Below are 21372 nucleotides of genomic sequence, written 5' to 3'. Positions count from 1 at the left end.
TCAAAATAATGTCTGAAACTAAATCTAGTTCATTTCAATACATAATGACTATTCCGGACCGGTTCGCACCAAAAGTCCCACCAGCGCTGGCGAAAAATATCCTCAGTGGTAGATAGATGGATCATGGTTCAGAGTATCCTTGTCGTCAGGTTAACCGAGGGAGATTTTCCTCTCCCTGTAGCGCGAATTCGAGGGGAAAAAAGTCCTTCAAGAACTCAAATTTCTCCTAATACTTGATACAGGAGTTCCCTTGCCGTCTGGATCGGGCTCAAAATTGCAAGGCTACGGAGTTGAACATTGTAAGTCATAAACTCAAAATTGAGTCGGCTGTTCAACGATGGGGATAAAATAAAAAATAAAGCAGATAATGCCTCGAATATAAATCGAAATAATTCAACTTTACTGAGTGGAAAGTAAAATTTTGTTCAAGTAAATCAAAAATTGTAAAACATATTTTACTACATTTTAATATATCTCTTACGTGTTTCAGAGATTGTATTCTTACAGTAAAATCGTACTACTCTCCAACTAGCTAGATTGCTCAATTTTCATCTGAAGCTGTGTTTCTGCTGATAATACAGTTTTGAACTGTTTCTCAACCACTACAAACAAAATTTATCATACATGAAAATTTCGTCCTCTTCCTGACTAACTAGAGGGAGCAAATTTCCTCTGGAGATCTGCGCTGAAGGACAATAAAAGTTTCAGTCATTTTATGACCGCTATAAGCAAAACTTCAATTTAGTGGACAAAAGAAATTTATCAGTATGAAAATTTCGACCATTATCCGACTAGCTAAAATGCTTAAATTTTGACAGGGGCTCTTTTCCTGTTGTCAAAAAAAGTTACACTTATTTTCTAAATGTTGCTATAAAGTTTCATTACCGTCGTAAACAAACTGACAGAAACAAAATTAAAAAGTAAAAAAGGCTAGAGAGAAATGCAAATTTTTAAAAACTACGTTTTCTAAGTGACTAAAAAGGAGACATTTATTTTATTATCGTCAGATGTAAAACGAAAAACGTCGTTATTTACCATCCAAAACTCTGCACACTTATAATGAAAATGATGAACCTTACGTTTTTATTTTATGTTTAAAGTAAAGAAATGAATAGATAAAAAAACATTCTTTTGAGTCTACTTAATAAACTTAGTCTTTACAACACTTATTTCATCTTATTATTGTAATCAATTTTAATTATGTATAATCATAAGTATTGGTATAAGGATTTAATTCTCCTTTTTCTCCTTAGATACGTGATGAAGAACCTGATAAACGAGCAGTTCCAAAACTATTGACTTTGCCAGCCATTCCAAATACATATTTCTATCCAGCCAAAGTATATATCATCATCGGTGGTCTTGGGGGATTTGGCGTTGAAGTAACAAAATGGATCCTCAATCGAGGTGGCAGAAATGTCATACTCACATCGAGGTACGGGGCTAGAACTTCATATCAGCGTCTATGCTTGAGACGATGGAAAGGAATGGGTGCCAATGTTCAAGTACTCACACTGAATGCAGCGATACGAGATGAAGCTGAACAATTAGTTAAGGAAGCATCCAAAGTTGGCGCAGTTGGCGGAATATTCAATTCAGCTGTGGTAAAATAATTTACGAACATTCTAGTTTCAAATAAAGAGCGTCCCAAAATTTAGGTCAGATTTGAGTTTTTTGCCATTTGTGCTATTAAATTTCACCAACAAAAAAAACAGCCAGCCAGCTCATAGTTCAGTTTACACATTTCAGTTTTAAATAAAGAGCGTCCTAAAATTTAGGTCAGGTTTGAATTTTTTGCCATTGGTGCTATTAATTTTTAGAAAAAAAAATAAGCAACCTGCCAGCTCATAGTTCAGTTTACACATTTCAGTTTTAAATAAAGAGCGTCCTAAAATTTAGGTCAGGTTTGAATTTTTTGCCATTGGTGCTATTAAATTTTAGCAACAAAAAAAAGCAGCCTGCCAGCTGATAGTTCAGGATTATTAAAAAAAAAAGGAGCGGTGCACGAAACGAACAACACAATTCCATTGTTGGGCGATATTTCGAGCTTTATTGTGAAATTCCGTGGTCGTATTCAGTGATCAAAATTGTCTGCTCAGATCATTGGCTGTTGGACTTTATCCATTGGTCTTTTTGCAAGAAATCTAAAGTTTTATGCAAAGAAGTTCACGATCACCTAATCTTTAAAAAGGTTAATTGAGAACTATATCAACGATGTTTCTTGAAGCATAAGGTTTTATGCAAAAAGCCTACGATCACTCAATTTCTGAAATAAATTGAGTGCAGCAAAATGATGTTTTTAGAAATCAAAGGTTTATTCAAACTAGCCCAAAATCGCTCTATCTCTGAAAGATCAAGTTGAGCATTGTGAAAACGATGTTTGAAGTATAAGGTTTATGCAAAAAAAGTCCACGATCACTTAACCTTTAAAAATACAAATTGAGCGTTGTGCTAACGATATTTCTTGAAATATAAGGTCTATGCAAAAAGACCACCATCACTTAATTTCTGAAATAGAAAACTGAGAACGTTGTTTGCTGAAGTATAACGTCTATGCAAATAAGTTCACGATTGCTCAATAATTAAAGTAAGAAATTGAGAGCTATATCAACGAAATACAATTCAATTTACTCAAAAACAATCATCGGAAATTTTAACAAAAAGTGCGTAAAAAGTGTCCTTTAATAATAATGATGCTGCACCATCCATAATTCGTACTATATGTTTTATAAATCAGTAAAACATTCATAATTTTTAATTAAAATTTACTGTTTCTTTTTTATCAAAATTAATTTCAGCTTAGATTCGAGAACAATGTTAACGAAAGCTTTTTCAGATTTTAAGTGTGCAGCGTGTTTTTTTCTTGAATTTAAAACGGTGGCATATAAGTAAAGAGCTTCTTTAATGCTCTTTTTAAAAATATGACAATTTAAAAAAATGCATGTATTAATTATAGGTTTTGAAAGATGCTTTCATGGAAACACAAACGCCGATGCAGTTTGAAGAAGTCTGTGCACCTAAAGCAATAGCAACAAGATATTTAGACGAATTCTCTAGAAAATATTGCCCTTCAATAGGCTACTTTGTGTGCTTTTCTTCCATCAGTTGTGGTCGTGGTATTGCGGGTCAAACAAACTACGGCTATGCTAATTCCGTTATGGAGAGAGTGTGTGAGCGAAGAAGGCAAGATGGCCTCTCAGGTAAATAAATAAAATTACGTGCTGAAACTTTTAACTTCTTTGAGCCGCTAAATGAAAAATTTAACGCAATTAATTTTAACTCTCTTTTCAATTTAAGTATATCGTAATTTTATAGTTTTTTTTTTGAAGAAAAAAATATTTAAAAAATCTTTAATCTTTTTTTTTAATTAATAAATGGTTTACAATTTAAATATAATGATTTTAGGCTTTTTCTTAACGAATAGTACTTTTTAAATGAACAACTTATTTTTCGATTATACACTCTATAACAAAAAAAATCGACGCACCAAGAAGGAGTTGTCCGATTGAAACGAAAATTTGTGAATAGGTAGACAATGTACAGAATAGTAAATGATTAAAATTTCAGAACAATTGAATAGTTTATTGCAGAGTTACAGTAAAAAGTTCAATAAGGTGTTGACCAGCCTCTAGCCTGGATACAAGCTGCCACACGGAGTGGCAAAGACCGATAAAGCTCCCGGATGGTCTCTTGCGGTATTTCCTGCCAAATTCAATCCAATTGTCGAACGAGATCATCAACATTCCGTGCCAGATGCAATCGCCTTCCCATCATATACCAGACATGCTCGATGGGAGAGAGATCTGGTGATCTGGCAGGCTAAGGAAGAGTTTGATAAGCTTGCAGACAGTTCATAGCAACACGTGCCGTATGTGGTCTGGCATTGTCCTGCTGAAAAACCAGCCCAGGGTGCTGCAAAAGGAACGGTAGCAGAACAGGTCTTAGGATGTCATCGACGTACCGCTGTGCAGTAAGTGTACCTCTAATGACGACCAAAGGGGTCCGGCTGTCAAAGGAAATGTCACCCCAGACCATAATGCCTTGTTGAGGGCCGGTGTGGCGTGGAATAGTGAAGGCAGGATCCCCCTCTGCCCTGTACGTCCCCAAACACGTCTTCGATGATCGTCAGAACACAGTTGGAAGCGGGATTCGTCGCTAAAGACTATACGTCCCCAGTCGGCATCATTCCAGCCTGATCGAGCGTCGATTTTGCGTGTCATAGTGCGTTCTTGGTGCTTCGATTTTTTTGTTATAGAGTGTATAACTGATTTAAGAATGATCGTTTTTGCAGAGTAAAATGAAATCGTCACAGTTTGAGTTCGTCAAGTAAAACTTAATCATAAAAGCGAAACCTGTTACATTACTCCCAATTTTAAGAAAATTCTGAACAATCCATTAAAGGGATCCATTGAATGTTGCTTCATTTCATTGAATGGAATCATTTTGTAGAATCTTACACGTGTACAGATACTATAACACTGATGATATGAAATGTTTTAACTTTAAAACGGAAAAAGAGCTTAAATATTTTTAAAAAAATCATTAAATCTTTTAAAATATTCCCAACTTGGGGAGATTTTCTCCCTTTGATAAAAATCATTAAACTCAATGAAAAAACCTCAATTTGTAGCATAATTTTATGCTTTTAATAAATATAAAGTTAACGATTTTTTTTTCAAATATTAAATTTATTTTATCGTAGATGCTTTTTATTCTCATCAAAACTTATTTTCTTTTTAAGGACGTAAAAGGCGCTGGTTAATGATGGGTAAAACTTAACCTAATAGTCGTGAATAATTGTTACAAACTCAAAATTCCTTAATAAAATCTTATTATTAGCTTAAAAACGCTATTAACATCAAAAAGCATTAGAAGAACAGCCTTAAATTTAGATACATGGCGAATATGTGAACGAAATTTTTTTTGCAGAACTGACGAATTATTTTCAGCAAATTTTTGTGCAGGTGAAAAGCACCTACAACTCTTGATTACGATATTATTATTATTATTATTATAATGCAAAAGATTTGAGTGTTTTTTTTTCTCAAACACATACTTTTTGAATTAACGAAAATGATTCTCTGCTGCTTTAGGTCTTGCCATACAATGGGGAATCATTGGGGAAGTTGGCGGTGTACATCGTCACATGGGAGATAATGCTATGATTGCTGGCGTTGTTGCACAAAGCGTCAAGTCTTGCTTAGACACAATGGACTTATTTTGCCAGGAAGACCACCCTGTTGTATGCAGTTATATGGCAGCAACAACAGCTGTGAAAAAGGGAGATTCAGTTGATTTAATGGGCCAAATTACAAAAGTATTGGGTAAGTCACTAAATGAATCTATATTATGAACAGTTAAGAAAAATTTGTTTTTATTGAATACTTTCATAAAAATTGTGAAATTATAAACTTTATTTTCATTGAATATAGATAAAGTTTTTTAAGCTAAACATACTGGTCGAATTTCTTGTCGCTTCATTTTATATTCGATGCTTCATCAACTTTAAAGACTAAAAAAATATAAAACTCTCTTCGAAACGTTCTCTTTGGGCTCTTTGTTTCCGAGTTTAAACTGAACTGTTTCGTAAATTTTAGAGTTATCAGTCGTCTGATGTTCCTATTTTTCTGCAGAATCTGCTTCAGTTTTTTCTCATCACGTTTTGTCAATCTCTCGGATTTAAGTAATTTTGATGTTGTAAAGTTAGTGCAATCTTCAGTTAAATATGCTTTATATATTCATCCTTATCACGTTTCTATTTAGTATTTTCATTTGTTTTTAAATATCGGATACTATCACGCCATTATGTTGTATTATCTGCCCTTTTTTAAAATCAATAATAGCTTTCGTTAATGAAATCATAAAACAAAAACAACCCATTTTACAAAAATTCAAACAACTATAAATTTGACTAATACATTCGTTTACTTTTATATCGACTTTGTTATTATCCCAATATGCGATCTACCTATCTAACAGGCAGCTATTTTATTTTTAAACAGTTGAGTTTTTTCTGTAAGTTTGCTATTTTAATGTCTCTGCACGGTTTACATTTGTTCGGTATACCCTACCCTGATGTTTTTAAGGTCAAGGGTCACTGCCCGGAGCTACTGCATTGATGTTTTTGAAGACGTTAAGCGCCATTCAGCCATATTATTCTATATTGCTACCTATTGTTCCATAAAGTAATTACACAGGTATATCTCATGTTGGGATAATACCTTAGCTATTTTTAAAGTATGAGCAAATATTATCAATAATTGCAATTTAAAGAAAATTAAGAATAAAAAAATTGTTTGGTGGCCAGTCATTTGACCACTGTGCTCACACTCTTAGAAATATCTGTATAAGATTCAACTGCAATATGAAGCAAATTTATTTCAACGACCTTACAAATATGGTGTTACGTTTTGGCTATACGTCTATTAAAGCTGTATCACATTTAAATTGTTCATTTATATGCAAATGGATGATATATTCATTTGGTTTAACTGGGATTTTTTCCAAGTTAATTATTTTTCAATAAATTTGAGCTTACTATAGCTCAATAAGTAGCAATAATTTATGCTTTTCCTTTCTCCCAATCGATACATACCTGTATATTTCTTTTTTAAGTTAAGATAATATTTAAAAAATAATTTGTTTATTTTTCTTTGTTTTTCTCAACTGATATTTCAATCAATTTCGAAAATAGTGATGAAGATAGTAACGGCAAAAGAAGCAAAAATATTTAACTACTAAGACTTTCACTCTAATGCTTACTTCAGCTATATATTATTTTTTAATGGCACGTAACAAAACAACTGAACATAAAATATAATACAATTGACATCAAAAGTCGACATCTATGAATAACTCATTATATCTCTAAAATAAGTATATCGATGAATTCAAGAACTCAACTACAGCTATGTTTTGACAAGTCCATCTCAGTTAAGATTAAATAAGGGGCAAAGTGAGATAGAAGTGGCATTGATGCGTTTGGGGTACCACGTAGGGAGAAATATATACCAAGCACCTTCTTTGTGATTAAATAAAATTATTTATATCTATGGTGAAACACGAGTTTTGATGGCGAGATTATAGTAATTTTTGGCAACAGAATTATATTTCCATTTTACCCATAGGAAAATTCGCCTTAGATTTGTCCTTAAGAGATACCATAGGATATCCTTATGGGGTTTTGGTTATAGTAAAATTTTAACATACACTTTTGCCATATACGTACGGTAAATTTTTGTCAGACGTATATGGTAAAATTTTACTATAGCCAAAATCTCTTAGGGATATTCTATGGTATTTTTTATAAAGAAATTATTTTCTTCATAAAACTGGGATTTGTTATAGTCAAGGATTAAATTTTTCCATTTGTGGCAACATTTCTTCACAGCCCTATGGAATGTCAACAAACAATTATACATGGGAAAATTTATGCATCTAAAAATGTGAAAAACTGAGGTTGGCAAAAGTAATAGTTTAAATTAATTCATAAAGAAATTTAATTTAATTCATCATTCGCGATCGCAACGCTCGAGTACGCCATCTATCGTGAGCCTGTAAATATCAGACATTAATTTATCACGTTTTCATTTAGTTTCATCCAAATCATCGGCCATGACGGACGCCATTTTCTTAGCAGCAAATAAAAATAAAAATTTCCCTAAGGAACAGTTGAAAAACTTGAAAAAACTAACCAGAACATGCCAAACATTGAAGCAGAACACGCCAAGCATTTGAAGAACAATTTCTCAATAATTTTAACCTTTCTATTATCAACAACATAACTTACAATTTCGTGATCACTTGCTGTTACAGATGTATATATTACGGTAAAATAATTTTTTCTGTCTTCAATTCATTACAAATTAAAATGAAGTCAACATTGCTTTCGTCATTCCAATAAAGAAATGTGAATTCAGAACGTCAAGAATTGCAATAGTTATAGAATTCTTCTTTGTTATAGAACAGTATATATTTCTGTATCTATATAATTCGGAAAACAACAATAAAGGATCAACCAAATTACTTGAAATAGTGTCATTTGTGCTGATGATTAATAAATTTTTTTATCGTTTTCTTGGTAAGTATTTCTTAGTTTTGAAAGAAGAGATAATTTCAACTAGAATTCAGCTGTTCTGTTTTTAAGCTACATATTCAAATTCATATCGAGATCTTACAATTATAAAATTTTGATGTGTGGTATGTTATCTAAAAGTAATAAATGAATAATCTATGCACATATTGTTTGAAAATAAAACTTTCAAACGAAGAACATTTCATTTGGAACTCTACGGATTTATAAAGAAGGTAAGTGTTATGATTTTTATAATAAAAAAATTAGCTTGTAAAACTTTTTTTTTCTCATTTGATGATAGTTCTCTACAGAATGGTTTCTTACGTCTGATTAAGAAGTATAAGAAAAGAAACTATATGAAAGTTTTTATTTCAATGTAAAGAATTCTTAAAATCGTTTTTTATCCTAAGAATTCTTTATTTTCCGTTTTATAGTTTATAATTTTTTGATAAAAATTGTTGTCAAAATACTTTTTTTGAAAACATAAATGGTATAACATTATGTGTTTATGTATACTTCTTGCATATTCTAATGTTTCAAGTAATATGATTCAGAAAAGCATGAATAAAAATTCGGTACTTATATATTAACGCCACAACAGCTACAGATTTGGCTGTTTTTAAGTGCCGCCAATCTACACCTAAAATTTTTGTGACAAATCATAAAACGAAACACTTTATTTAAAATCAAAGTAGTTTATCGGATTTCGGTGGACAATGGGCAAAATATTTCGCTCCAGAAAAAATAAAATTGCATCTTGTTCTATTTTTGGCAAATTCCAAAGACGCATTTTCGTAGCACTAAAAAATGGTAACAAAAATTGAAGAAGAAATCATTTTGGAATTCTTCTGATTTATAAAGCAGGCAAGTGTTAATTTTTATAAAATAAAAAAATTTACTTTTAAGTAGTTTTTTTCTTGATGATAGTTTTCTATGGAATGGTTTTCTACTTACGATTATGAATTAAAAAAGAAAAAACATGAAAGTCGTTTATTTTAATATAATGAATTTTTAGAATTTTTTGTTTTGTTTTGTATCGTAAGCATTCTTTACTTTACGTTTTTCAGTTTCTAAATAATGATTTTTATTAAAACTTAAAATGTTTTGATAAAATTACTTGTCAAAAAACTTTATTTACAAAATTAAATTACATAAAATTATGAAGCTTATGTATACTTTTTGCTTATTTTAATGTTTGAAGTAATATAATTCTTAAAACTATGGAATGTAAAGTTTAAATAAGCCTTTCAGGTTATATCATTAAATTTAGTCAGGCATTAGGTTTTAACTCTAATAAGAAGATACATATTTTTTTCTGTTTAGTTACAAATATTTTTCAGATGTGTTTTGGATGTTCCTTCTTTAAAAAAAAAAGATACCATCTTGTTTTCGGTTGTATAAGAAAGGATATCAAACATTTTTCTTTTTTAAATTTAATAAGCCACATTAAAGAAGGAAGGATACAATGCTACAAGCTACATTAAAGACGTCTGCAGAGTAACTGAATGACGGTTCATATAGAAATCGCAGGTATGCGTCTCATACAACAACGCCCCCTATAGTTAGTTGCGATCGCGAATAGTTTGTATGAAGCAGAAAATCAAATACGTAATTTTAAAAAAAAACTTTAAATGGTAAATATAAAAACGGATGAGTGCAGTCCTCCTGTTGCACGATAATGCTATATCCTACACAAAGTAATGATGGAACTTTAGTTGAAAATCGAATTATAGATCTTTAGCCACATGTTCTACAGTTCAGATCTATCTCCTCTCGAATTTACGTCTTCAATGAGCTCAAAGTAACACAACGAGAACATCGGACATCAAACAAAAAGGTGAATGTGTGCATGCGCAATTTTTCCGAACAGCAGCCAACGGTTTTAATGAGCATGATATTGACAATGGGACAAATACCTTTATAAATTGATGGTATGGACAATACTTTTGGTTTTTATGGTACAAATTGCTTGAAAAACCACGGACTCATTATTCTTAACCTTTAAGTGCGCAAAAAAAAATTATTATCCTGAATAATTTTCGATTTAATGAACGGATCTTCACTTTCGCAGGCAAAAATTTAATGATTCCAGGAGGTGGTCTCAAATATGCTAACTAATTAGTGCAGACGATATTTTAAGTTACGAATTCAGACAAAAAACGTACATTCTCTGAATAAACATACCTATTTTTCAACGGATTTTGATTTCTGACACCAAAAACATAGGGGGTAGTCGCAATCTGCGAAATATGGTCCCCATAGTTTGATCAGCAGAACAATTTAAAGTCTCGACCCGTGATGCTAATTTTATTATTATTATTATTATTATTGTTATTTTGTTGCATATTTTGCCATATCTCGAAATTTTTTGCGAGCAATCATAAATGTCAATAATACAGAATCAAAATAATAACACAGTCAAATTGTTTATCCAAAGATAATTCGTGCAAAAAAAGACGTTTTATTCGTTTATTTAAAATTCGAACGTTTCGACCACTTTCGCTCAAATTTTATACTTTGCCATGTAAAATTACACACTTTAAAATGATGTAAAAAATTGTATACCTTACAATTCAAAAATTTTTCGACTATTATTAAATAAAATAATAAAAAATAATAAATATTTAAATAAAACGTTAAATTAAATTTTTATGAAAAGTTAATTAGCTTCTATAAAATATTATTTGAAGCTATTAAATGTGAGCATTTTAACATAATTAATTTGAATAAAAAAAGACAATAATATCGGGATACCTCAGAAAGCAAAAAATAAAAAGATCTTCTTAAAAACTGATTATGCAACTGTTGATATGCATTGTAGGTATAAGCGGAGAAATTACTGAGGTCATGCAACAAAGGAGTCTGGGGGAAATGGGCCTGGACTCTCTCCTTGCAGTCGAATTTGGAAACTTGCTGGAGACGCACTTCGGCTCATCTTTATCCATGCAAGAAGTTTTTAAAATGAAATTTAGCGATTTGGAGCAATTAGTCCGAGAAGCTCAAGAAACTGCAACATCGTCCGTGAAACCATCTTCAAATCTTGTGTCCACCACAGACGTAAAACTACCATCGATGACCATCAACGAACCTGTGTTTCAACTCACGAAGTTTACAGCCGGAATTCCAGTTGTCATAGTTAACATAGGAAATACGGACGTTGGAATTTTCTCTTTGTTAACGAAGTCATTTGAAAAGCCCTTTTACACATTGCAGTGGACGAACAACATTGAAGCCAATAACATGGAAGAACTCGCAGCTTATTTCTTAAAGGTAACATTTTTGTCACACTTAAATCATTTGCTTTAATTTGTTTATTTTTTCCACTACATATTTACTGTTATTATTTATATTTTTCATGTATATATATTTGGCAATTTGTTTTTGTTTTTTTCGCTTACATCTACATTTGTTTAAATTTAGATCTAATCGGTGATCGAAATCATTATATATTGAACTTAAGTCCAAAAAAAAATTTTAAAGGCTGAAATTCAACACCCCTTTTAACAATCACAAAAAACCGCTCGTTACTATGGGAGACTAGAATGTATGCATATTTTGGCCGATAATGGTTACTTTAAAAAGGTTGATTTAGGTTTTTCCTTGTCAGTAGCATCATCTGTTGGCGAATTTTATAATTAATTTTAAGACTTTGGGAGAATAAACATCGGTTTTTCTAAGCAGCTCACTGCCAACCGTAAAATTTCTCTTTTCATTATTCTTAATTGATGTTTTTGAATACATTCAGACAAAGTAACTCAGTATTTATGCATTTCTGAAACGGCATTTATAGGGAAGAAGTTTTTAACAGCACGAAAAAGTTGCTTTTCTATTAACTACCTTTACCAGTGTAGTTTAAAGGCTAAGAAAAAAATTTAGAATATATAAGATAAGTGACATATATGGAAAGTACATCATTTTTGTTTTTATTGTTTTTTTTTTCATTTTTGAAAAAAAAACTATATTTGAACGAAAATTTTGAATTTCGTTTATTTCTGTAAAAATGGAACGCAAAAAATATATAATGGAAATAAAAATATTAAATTTTAACAACTTTCTTTTTATTTTATCCAAACAAAACAGAAAAGTTGAACAAAAATTTTTTCTATTTTTAAAACATTTAAAGAAAAAAACGGTATGAAAAGGTGGGACAAATCATTCTAAAAGTTATGATGATTAAAATGAAGTCTATTCACAGTGTGTTCCACTGAAATGAAACAATTATTTTGTACTGTGACTGGACACAAAGAATACAAAATGGCTAAAGAATTCTACATGCAAAAACATATTTACCAGGAGTAAATCCCTTCCTGCTCCACCCCCCAGACCGTAAAAAAATTCGAATAAAAAGGGAGAAGGAAAATGCGAAATAAAGCCACATCTGATTGCCTTCAAATATCTGCTATATATGACTTGAAATATGCGATGTTGCATTTCATTTAACTATTTCTGAAAGACCAATCCTTTGCCAAAGATGGCTGACCTCAAATCTGCCACACACTGAAAGTGCTTCTTTTTTGTATATACAGTCATGCTGAGGAATTGAAGCTGGAAGTTATTAATGGCCTGCACTTTCCCCTGACTTTAATCCCCAAGAAAACGTATATATTCTTTTTTCAGTAGGGTTGCATGCACCATAAGGGAGAATTTTCAATCTCTGGCAGAATTAAAATCTTCAAGACCTTGCATAGTATTGATGCTAAAATCCTCCAGGTTTGGCAAACAACATCAAAAATTTGCAAGCTATACATGGGGGACATAAAAGCCATTAAACTTTATTACGACGGAACAATTTTTTTTCTTTCTTTTCTACTTGTTTGAATTTTTTCTGTCCAAGTGGAGCTGGTAGTGCAAATTGACCAACACTTTTCTTAATATGCATTTCTTTTGCGTTTATTTACAGCACAAAATGAAGGTGGTTTTATTTCATTGAAACACATTGTATATCTATGCGCCCATGCTCAATGTATAATGTAGTCTTTTGTATCTTTGCCCAGTATCTTAAATCGTCCTTAGTGTTTTTGTATTAGCGCAAGATTAAAATGTCGGATGACTGGGTGAGAAAAAAATATTACTTGGGCATGCATTTATGTTGAGAATTAGATGCCTTTATGATTTCTATAACTGCGTTCTCACAATAGGGTAAACTTCAAAAATAGGGTAATTTCCAAAAACAAATTAGTGTAATAACAATTGTATTTTATTTTGCTCATAATTTGGTTCTTCGATCGATACTGAAAGTTTTCGGGTTCATACTTTGTGGCGCATTTAACTTATCAAATCCATATTATCTTATGGCTGTTGCTATGCATTAAGAATTTAAGAGGTTAGTAGTTCCATCTGACATCATTCAGGTGAATAGTAAATGTTATCTTTACGCAAATGGTATATTTACAATAGCGCATCACTTACATTATTATTATTAAAAACACTCTATAATATATGAAACAATTATTTGTAGAGGCTGAATGTTGCATATCTTTAAATTTTTCATGAATTGTCTTAAAGGAAACTGTTTATTTTTGTAGTTAATCAAGCCCAAAACAAGAGGAATCTTTCACTTGATCGGGTATTCGATGGGAAGTGGTTTAGCAATCGAAATGGCCAAGCAGGATCCCCGAAGCGTAAACACACTAACCCTTCTTGACGGAACAGCGAACCTCCTTAAAGTTAACAACAATGAAATCAATTGTGATCCTGAAGTAAACTCCCTTCTCAAATTTGTAGCTCAGTTTTCTTCCATTGATAACAACACGGTGAGTATACTAAAAGGTTATGCGTATGATGCTTTAAACACCAAAATCTGTCAAGTTCAAAAAATAATAATAATAATAATTAGTAAGACATTTTTTAAGTAACATCAAAATCTGCTAAGTTCTTAAAAAAAAATAGTAAAGCAATTTTTAAGTTATTACTCGCTAGAATTGTGATCTATTTAAGTGGAAAGTGGAAGCCAAACGGAGGGGGGAACAAAATCTTTCTATTTGCACTTTTTTTAATCCAAACAAGTTTTTGTGTTGATCTAATTAAGCAGAAGCTAACTGGGAGACTAGATCTTTCTGTTTCAACAACAGACAACTTTTCCTGACACACAATTTAATATTATGGTGTTTTTTATTTACTTTTAATATTAGCTCAATTTTCTTCCATTGATAACAACACGGTGACTATACTAAAAGGTTATGTGTATGATGCTTTTGACACCAAAATCTGTAAGTTCAAAAAATAATAATAATTATAATTAGTAAGACATTTTTTAAGTAACATCAAAATACGTCAAGTCTATAAAAAAGTAATAATGCATTTTTCAAGTAGCATCAAATGCTGTCAAGTCCTTAAAAAAGTATAATTGCATTTTCTAAGTAGCATCCAAATCTGCTAAGTTCATAAAAAAAATAGTAAAGCAGTTTTTAAGTTATTACTCTCTAGAATTGTGATCTATTTAAATGGAAAGTGGAAGCCAAACGGAGGGAGAAACAAAATCTTTCTATTTTCACTTTTTCTAATCCGAACAAGTTTTTGTATTGATCTAATTAAGAAGCTAACTGGGAGACTAGATCTCTCTGTTTCAACAACAGACAACGTTTCCTGACACACAATTTAATATTATGGTTCCTTTTGAACCCTTCTCTAAGGACTTAAGCTTGTCTAAAAAACCACAAACAGATGTGTTTTCTTTTCTTTCATTTTATCTGCACAGTTCATGATGATTTTATTTTATCTGCACAGTTCATAATGATTTTATAGTAATTCTAGTACAAATATTTTAATTTTGCTTTTGACATTTTTAGCTTTTGCCTTCATCATTAATATGTAAGTGACTAAAAAATAATATAAAATAATTATTTTTTTCAAAGGAATGATTCTCAAATATTCCTTCTTAACAAATATTTACTTACTTCATAACTTAATATTTTTGCCTTGCTTGTTTTTCAGCTGAAAGACGAATTAATCAAAGCTGAAACTTATGAACAAAGAGTGAAATGTGTGACAAACTTTTTAACCTCTATAGATAGCATGAACAAAGATGAATTGAGTGATGCCATTTCTCAATTTGTTCAGAAAGACAAAATTATTCAGTCTTATATTCCCTCGGGAAGACTACAAAGAGATATCTTACTTATTGAAGATCCAATGAAAACGCTTGCGAATGATGTCACTAAAATCAAGAGGCAGTTTTCTCAGGTATATACATTATTTTGCATCGAAATGAATTGCGTAATTTAAGAATCAACACGAAATGAGTATTCCTATATAGATTTTTCACGATTTGCAAGATTAATACGCACGAATTTCAGTTTGGTTAGTTTGTTTACGTTACATCAATGAGCTATTGGCGACGGTCAATGATGTTGTTCCAAACACAATACTGGATCATGCACGCAACACACTAACATAATCAAGATCGTGGGCATATGTTGATAGTAATGAGGAACCTGATCTAGATCCCCACCTCTGTAGCATCATCTCCATTGGAATCCCAAAAAATATCTTCTAAAAGAATTAAAGATCTATTTTTCCACCCCGAAGTCAATTAATTCCAGCGTGTGCAGCTTTGAGGCATCTCTGGTTAGTCTCTTCCGGCCTCCGGGAGGCCTATTATTTCATATTTGAGTGTTTGAAATCCGATGTTCCACTGATTCAGGCTTAGAGTGTCAGACCACCATTTTAACATGTAAACTAATGCAAGCGGATTCTATCGCTAAATTTGGCTTCTAATATTAATATTTGTTCGTTTTCATTTTTGGCTCAAAACACCTCATTGTATTCGCCCATGCGAATATCTATCTGAATTTATATAGTTTTTAATTTCCGACGATCTGGTACTCTTTTTAACGATATCATTTTAAAATATGTCATGACTTGGGTATATGCTGTCACTATGTTAAAGATAACCATTTGTAAACGCTGACTTTGTACACCTAAATTAATATTCATGTACGTGCTTTGAAGCCACTTCGCGTATTGCAGCACATAACAGAAAGAGGCTGCGTGCTAGTCCGAAAGGTAGACGAGTAAATCTGTAAGTAATTATTTCGTCCGTGAAAGTTGTGTTATTTTTGTCCTGTGTTAGTCTGTACCAGAAAAATCTTTTGGAATCTCTTTCGTGTAGGCTTAGTTGTGAAAAGACTTTTTTTCCGTCACCAGTGACTGTAAATTTGTGCATTCGCAGTCTGAGTAGATAACCAATCGTCTCAGGTAAAAGAATTGGACCGATTTCTAAAGTGTCATTCAGTGAGGGCATTCCTGGATCATGTGATGAGGCATCGAACACAATCCTTCATTTGGTCTCGTTAAGTTTCACTTTTTTGACAGCACGATGGGGTAGGTAAAATACAGTGTTTAAGTTCGAAGGCTCTAGCTCGCAAACTTCAACGTGTCCTTGTACAATGTAGTTTAGCATACAACTATCGTATTCTTTCTTCACAGCATCATTAGATGCAAGTCGCTTCTGAAGAGACTCCAAGCGTTTTTCGGTAGTAGCTATGTTAGTAGACAAAATTGATGTTGTAGGCTTCCTAGGAAGAGACACAATTCTACGGTTTCCCACAGTTTGGTAGGTTTCCTGAAATTCTCTCATAATTTCATTCTCTCGAACAGTCTTGTTCCTAATTTGAGTGTCTTTAATACCAATACTATCCCAACTCCCACAAGCAGTGCACATCGTCGTCCAAACAATCACCAGAAATTTGAACAGAAAGATGGTGAACTGATGAATCATGTTTGATGGTAGTGTGTGTTCGTGACCCATTAAGGTACCATCCAGAAATAGAGGGTACTATGGCAAGAGATTCTGTAACTTTAATCGGGGGTTCCGTAGTGACCACATGCCAATAATAGTTGCCACCAATGAGTAATTCGATGGGTAAGCTGTCGTCTCCTGGAGGGTCTGCAGGTGTTAAAGTTTTCGGCTCCGAGTAAATCGAACAACATCAGCAAGGTGTGAGGTATATCTGTTGGAACTTTCGAAAGATGTTATAGAAATCGAGTTTTTGTTCCACAAACTTGAAAGGGAAAGTTGCACACATCTTCGCATGTTTCGTGAAGTACTGGGAGATTCAAAAACGTGTACGTTTAGTTGCTCATTGCTTACAATTGGGAGTTTCAGTTTGTCAATGATGTTTGCATCGACAAAGCTTTTTTGGCTGCCTCCATCCAAAATGCATCGGATTAACTTCGTTAGACCTGTGGGGGCAGGGCCAGTAACGTATACGCGTGCAGTTTGTAAATGGGTAAAGCTAGTTTTAGGTATGTTAATGTGATGAACCTCACTATTTTGGATCGCAGTGTTTAGTGCAGACGAACAAATGGATACGTGGTGCTTCTTCTTGCATTTTGTGCAGCGATCAGTGTCTTTGCGAGGACAATTTGTCATTCTGTGTCCTCTATTAGTACACAAGAAATAACTGTTAGAGCCTTTTAGCTTTTGTATGCGAGTGTCATAGTCAGTTATGGTTTCGCATTACTGAGCCCAATGACCAGAAGATTCACAAAAGGGGCAAAAAGGGATATAATTATTTCTCTTGTGTTCAGAAGTGGACTTAGTAATTACGTTAAAGGCAGTAGTTGGAGTAAACGGTCCACTAACATCACCTTTTATTTTTGACGTAGTTAATGCTCCTTGCACTTCTTGTTATAGAACATCATCATTTTCGTTACATTTCCTTCAGCCAATTTTTCTCTGTGGGCATGAATGTTCCACTGTTTAAAAGTGTCGTCTGGAAACGCTCGTAGTAATTTTGGAGCTAATACACGACAGTAACTGTCAATGTTCTCACCAAGTGCACGTAGGGCCTGCAATCATCTATTACATTCAATGTAGGTTTCATTTAGGGCTGTTGCCGATGAGTTGCGTACTGGTGTTAGATTTTCCAGAAAGTCCAAATGTGCTTGGATAATTCTATTTCTGTCCCCATATCTATCCATTAGGAGATTTTTAGTGGTTTCATATGTGGCAGCAACAATACTGATACCATCAACTAAACGTCTTGGTTCGTCTTGCAAATAACCTCTTAAGAACACATGCTTGTCAATAGTTGAAAGGTTTGGATTGGAATCTACAGAAGACTGGAATTGTTCCCAAAAACTTTGCCTATTTTCAACTTCACCTCCAAATGATTCTAACTTAGTCGTCGGTAGTTTCACTGTGTTGAGCTAACAGGTGTCATCTGACCAGCAAGTGATGGATAAGTAACCGAATTAGTCGCCAAATTGACATTTTCAGTGCCCAAATTAGGATTATAGCTGTCGTTAATAGTTGGCGATAATTTATTTTGGATGCTTTTTCTGGCTTTAAAAATTGCGAGCTCAGCGCTTTCTGTATAAGTTTCACATTGGGTAATGTCATGTTCGTATTCGTCATCCGTAAAAGGAACATGGATTTCATTATCAACCGTTTTCATTTCATTTAAGATGGTTGTTAAACGACTTACCGCATATTCTACATCTTCATTCGACGTAACGCCTGTCATGTTGTTAATCTCAGCTGGGAAACAAGTTATGTTACTTCGAATAGTTTTTCGTTTCCACTTCGATTGCGACATTTGTTCTTCTTTCGTCGCCATTTTTCTTCCGTGGAAACAAAGTTCGTGATAGTAAAAGTGTCGTAAATAACTAGCCAGTATTTCTGGCGTAGTTCCAAGTCGCTGATTCGTATGAGTATTTCGGCACCAGATGTTATTTCGCGTAAAGGTAATTAAATCACATTCTCGGTATATTTTTGAAAGAACACCATCTACCTTTATTTACAAGCAAAAATGTTGTCATGCAGAGACAACTAAGTTATTTTATTTAATCTCGTACCGGCGTGCAACAATTTAAAATAATTAATAATTGGGTATACTATAGCCTACGTCACAGGTTGTGTTATTCCTACTAAATTTAACTAGTAAACAGCATTTTCTGCGAACCTGATTTTTTGCAACAAGTAAACATTAAATGAAGTGTGTTGTTATAAGTCGCTACTCGGCAGGTTGGAATTGTATTAGTCTAGTTCCTTTGGAAATAATTTATTTTGTTTCTTTATCTAAGTTTATGAAATTAGTAAACATATTAAGAACTCAGCTTATTAATTAAAGTAAAAGGTAAATGTTATTCCTAGTAAAATTTTTGCAGTGGAAGTAGTTGTGTTTTTTTCATATTATACCCAATTATAAATATTAATAATTATATGTAATTATAATTAAGGTTTTGATTAGTGAGTGGACATTTGTAAGAAATTTTTTTTTTAATTTTCTCAAACAATTAGCAATAAGATGTATATCTAAATACGTAAAACTTAAAGAGCTCAAATTTTTGATCACACTCTTGGTTAAACAATTAGGACCATATCATATTCTCTAGATTATGGTTACCTCTCCCATATTTTGCTGGTCAAAAGGCTGATTTTTTCTAAAAACAACCATGTTTATTTTAGAGAATGTACATGTCTGATTCTGTAATTTCAAAATATCTTCGGCGCAAATCAATCAGCGTATTTAAGGTTTGAACTAGATGTAAGGTAGTCAGATGTAATTAAGATGGCATCCATCTACGTGAAAATTCGATCAGATCCAGAGTTTTAAAGGAGGTCTATTCTTTTATATTGCGCACTATATATCAAAAAATAGAACAAATTTAATACTTTTATTGCTGTTCTCCTTCATCTAAATTGTTTTCTTGCAATATACCAGCAAAAATAGAAGTTGTTTCTATCCTTATTTACTTCTTTTTTACGTGTTTCAGATGTTAATAATAATAATTATTATTATTATTATTATTAAATAATGGTGATAATAATTAAAATAATTGTAAAAATATATTTAGTCTTTAAGACCCCCTTTTTTAATATAATTTTATTTTTTTCTTCGTTTTATTTTATTGAAATGTCCTCTTTTATTCTTTTCAGATGGTTATTGGAAAGGTGACAGTTCACAGGGTGATATCTGAGAAAGACTACACAAATAAAGACTCTGTTAGCAAACTGGTTAAAGTCCTCTGCGACGAAATATTTATAAAAGAAATAAATTGAGTACGGGGTCTTTTTTTGGAACTTAAATTAAGATATTTGTAAAACTGTTTAAACATTAAAGATTTTTTTTTCACAAGCCTATTTTTGACATCATTTTAGCATCATATATGACATTTTGACATGATGAATGACATAAAAAAGATCAATAAATGGTATTTGTCAATAACAGGTAATAACTTCAAGTTAGTACTGTGATGTTTTTTATTTTATTTTTTGGTTCCTTACCTGGAAGTTCCCAAGACTTGGAGAATATTCTGCCGCAGATCACAATACGTAAATCTTCGCCGAAATAATAAATAAAATAAATGAAGCTATTATAGGACTGAAGAGATAAACTATATTTAAATAATTAATACAAAATCTGTGTGATTCGGTTTAGTCAGTACATAATAGGAATATTTTCCTTATATTCAACACTATGTAATATTTTTTACATTTAACATGAGTCTTAATATTATATAAATTTAATTATTCTTATTATTTCTATGATAAGTTCATATAGTCAATAGTATACTTCTATAGTAAATTCAAATTGCTATCGAAACAGCTCTTCTTACGCAAGGTTAAGGTAAAAAAATTATAATAAATCAATTTCTAAATTTAGTAAGTGTCTTGAAGAAACTTAAGTTCACTAGGCACCTTTGGAAACCATCTTGGTTAACTTACAAAGTTATCTAGTACAATATATAAATTTTAATTGTAACCAAGCCGAATCCACAGCACAACTGTATTTAAATATTCTAATTCTTCAACCCTTCATCCAATCCTAACTCCGTAATTAGTTATAAACAATTATATTAACCAAATTTTTTCACCCTCTACCTGTTGCCCGCGGTTTTGCACGCACGGAAGTACTTTGATTTCAATTTTAACTATTTTCAAGAGATGTCCACGACACTGTCAAAGCTCTCTATGCACTGAATATTAATAATAATTTAAAGCCTGTCAAGTAGCCATTAAATTACACAAACCATTATAAGTATGATTTCCGTACATTTGAGCATGGTAGGAAACAGAAGTCATAAAATTATTTCTAGGCTATGGTGAAAAAACACTTTCGATTTGCCAACTCTAGAAACTATGAAATTTTTCATACACCTGCGTGATAAAACAAAAAAGTACCAAGTTCGTCAAAAAGTATTTGCACATTAGCATTTTGTACGAGATTAAAGCAGTGCTCCAAAATTCACAGCTTGAAGACACTTTTAATGTTCTGTCAAAATAATATGTTTCTCACTTATGAATCTAGAGATGAAATTTACAAAAATAATAAATGCTGATAATGAAATAC

The 21372-nt window shown here is 32.1% G+C and overlaps 1 protein-coding gene across 1 annotated transcript in view; it reads left to right on the top strand.

Moving 5' to 3' along the window:
* The window catches only part of LOC107441937 (fatty acid synthase), a 73081-nt gene extending 52921 nt beyond the window's left edge, over window positions 1-20160 (top strand). Inside the window, exons 22-28 of the mRNA XM_043048093.3 lie at window positions 1254-1604; window positions 2957-3200; window positions 5094-5324; window positions 10896-11344; window positions 13600-13827; window positions 15008-15256; window positions 19959-20160. Coding sequence (XP_042904027.2) covers window positions 1254-1604; window positions 2957-3200; window positions 5094-5324; window positions 10896-11344; window positions 13600-13827; window positions 15008-15256; window positions 19959-20081 — 1875 coding nt within the window. The 3' untranslated portion in view covers window positions 20082-20160. The remainder of the gene's footprint in view (window positions 1-1253; window positions 1605-2956; window positions 3201-5093; window positions 5325-10895; window positions 11345-13599; window positions 13828-15007; window positions 15257-19958) is intronic.
* Window positions 20161-21372: the final 1212 nt, after the last annotated feature.

This window comes from Parasteatoda tepidariorum, chromosome 7 (assembly GCF_982258835.1).
Source record: "Parasteatoda tepidariorum strain Cologne lab strain chromosome 7, Ptep-v5.0, whole genome shotgun sequence".
NCBI lineage: Eukaryota > Metazoa > Arthropoda > Arachnida > Araneae > Theridiidae > Parasteatoda > Parasteatoda tepidariorum.
Note: the sequence above shows the minus strand (reverse complement) of the source record. Positions and strands in the feature narration are given on the sequence as shown.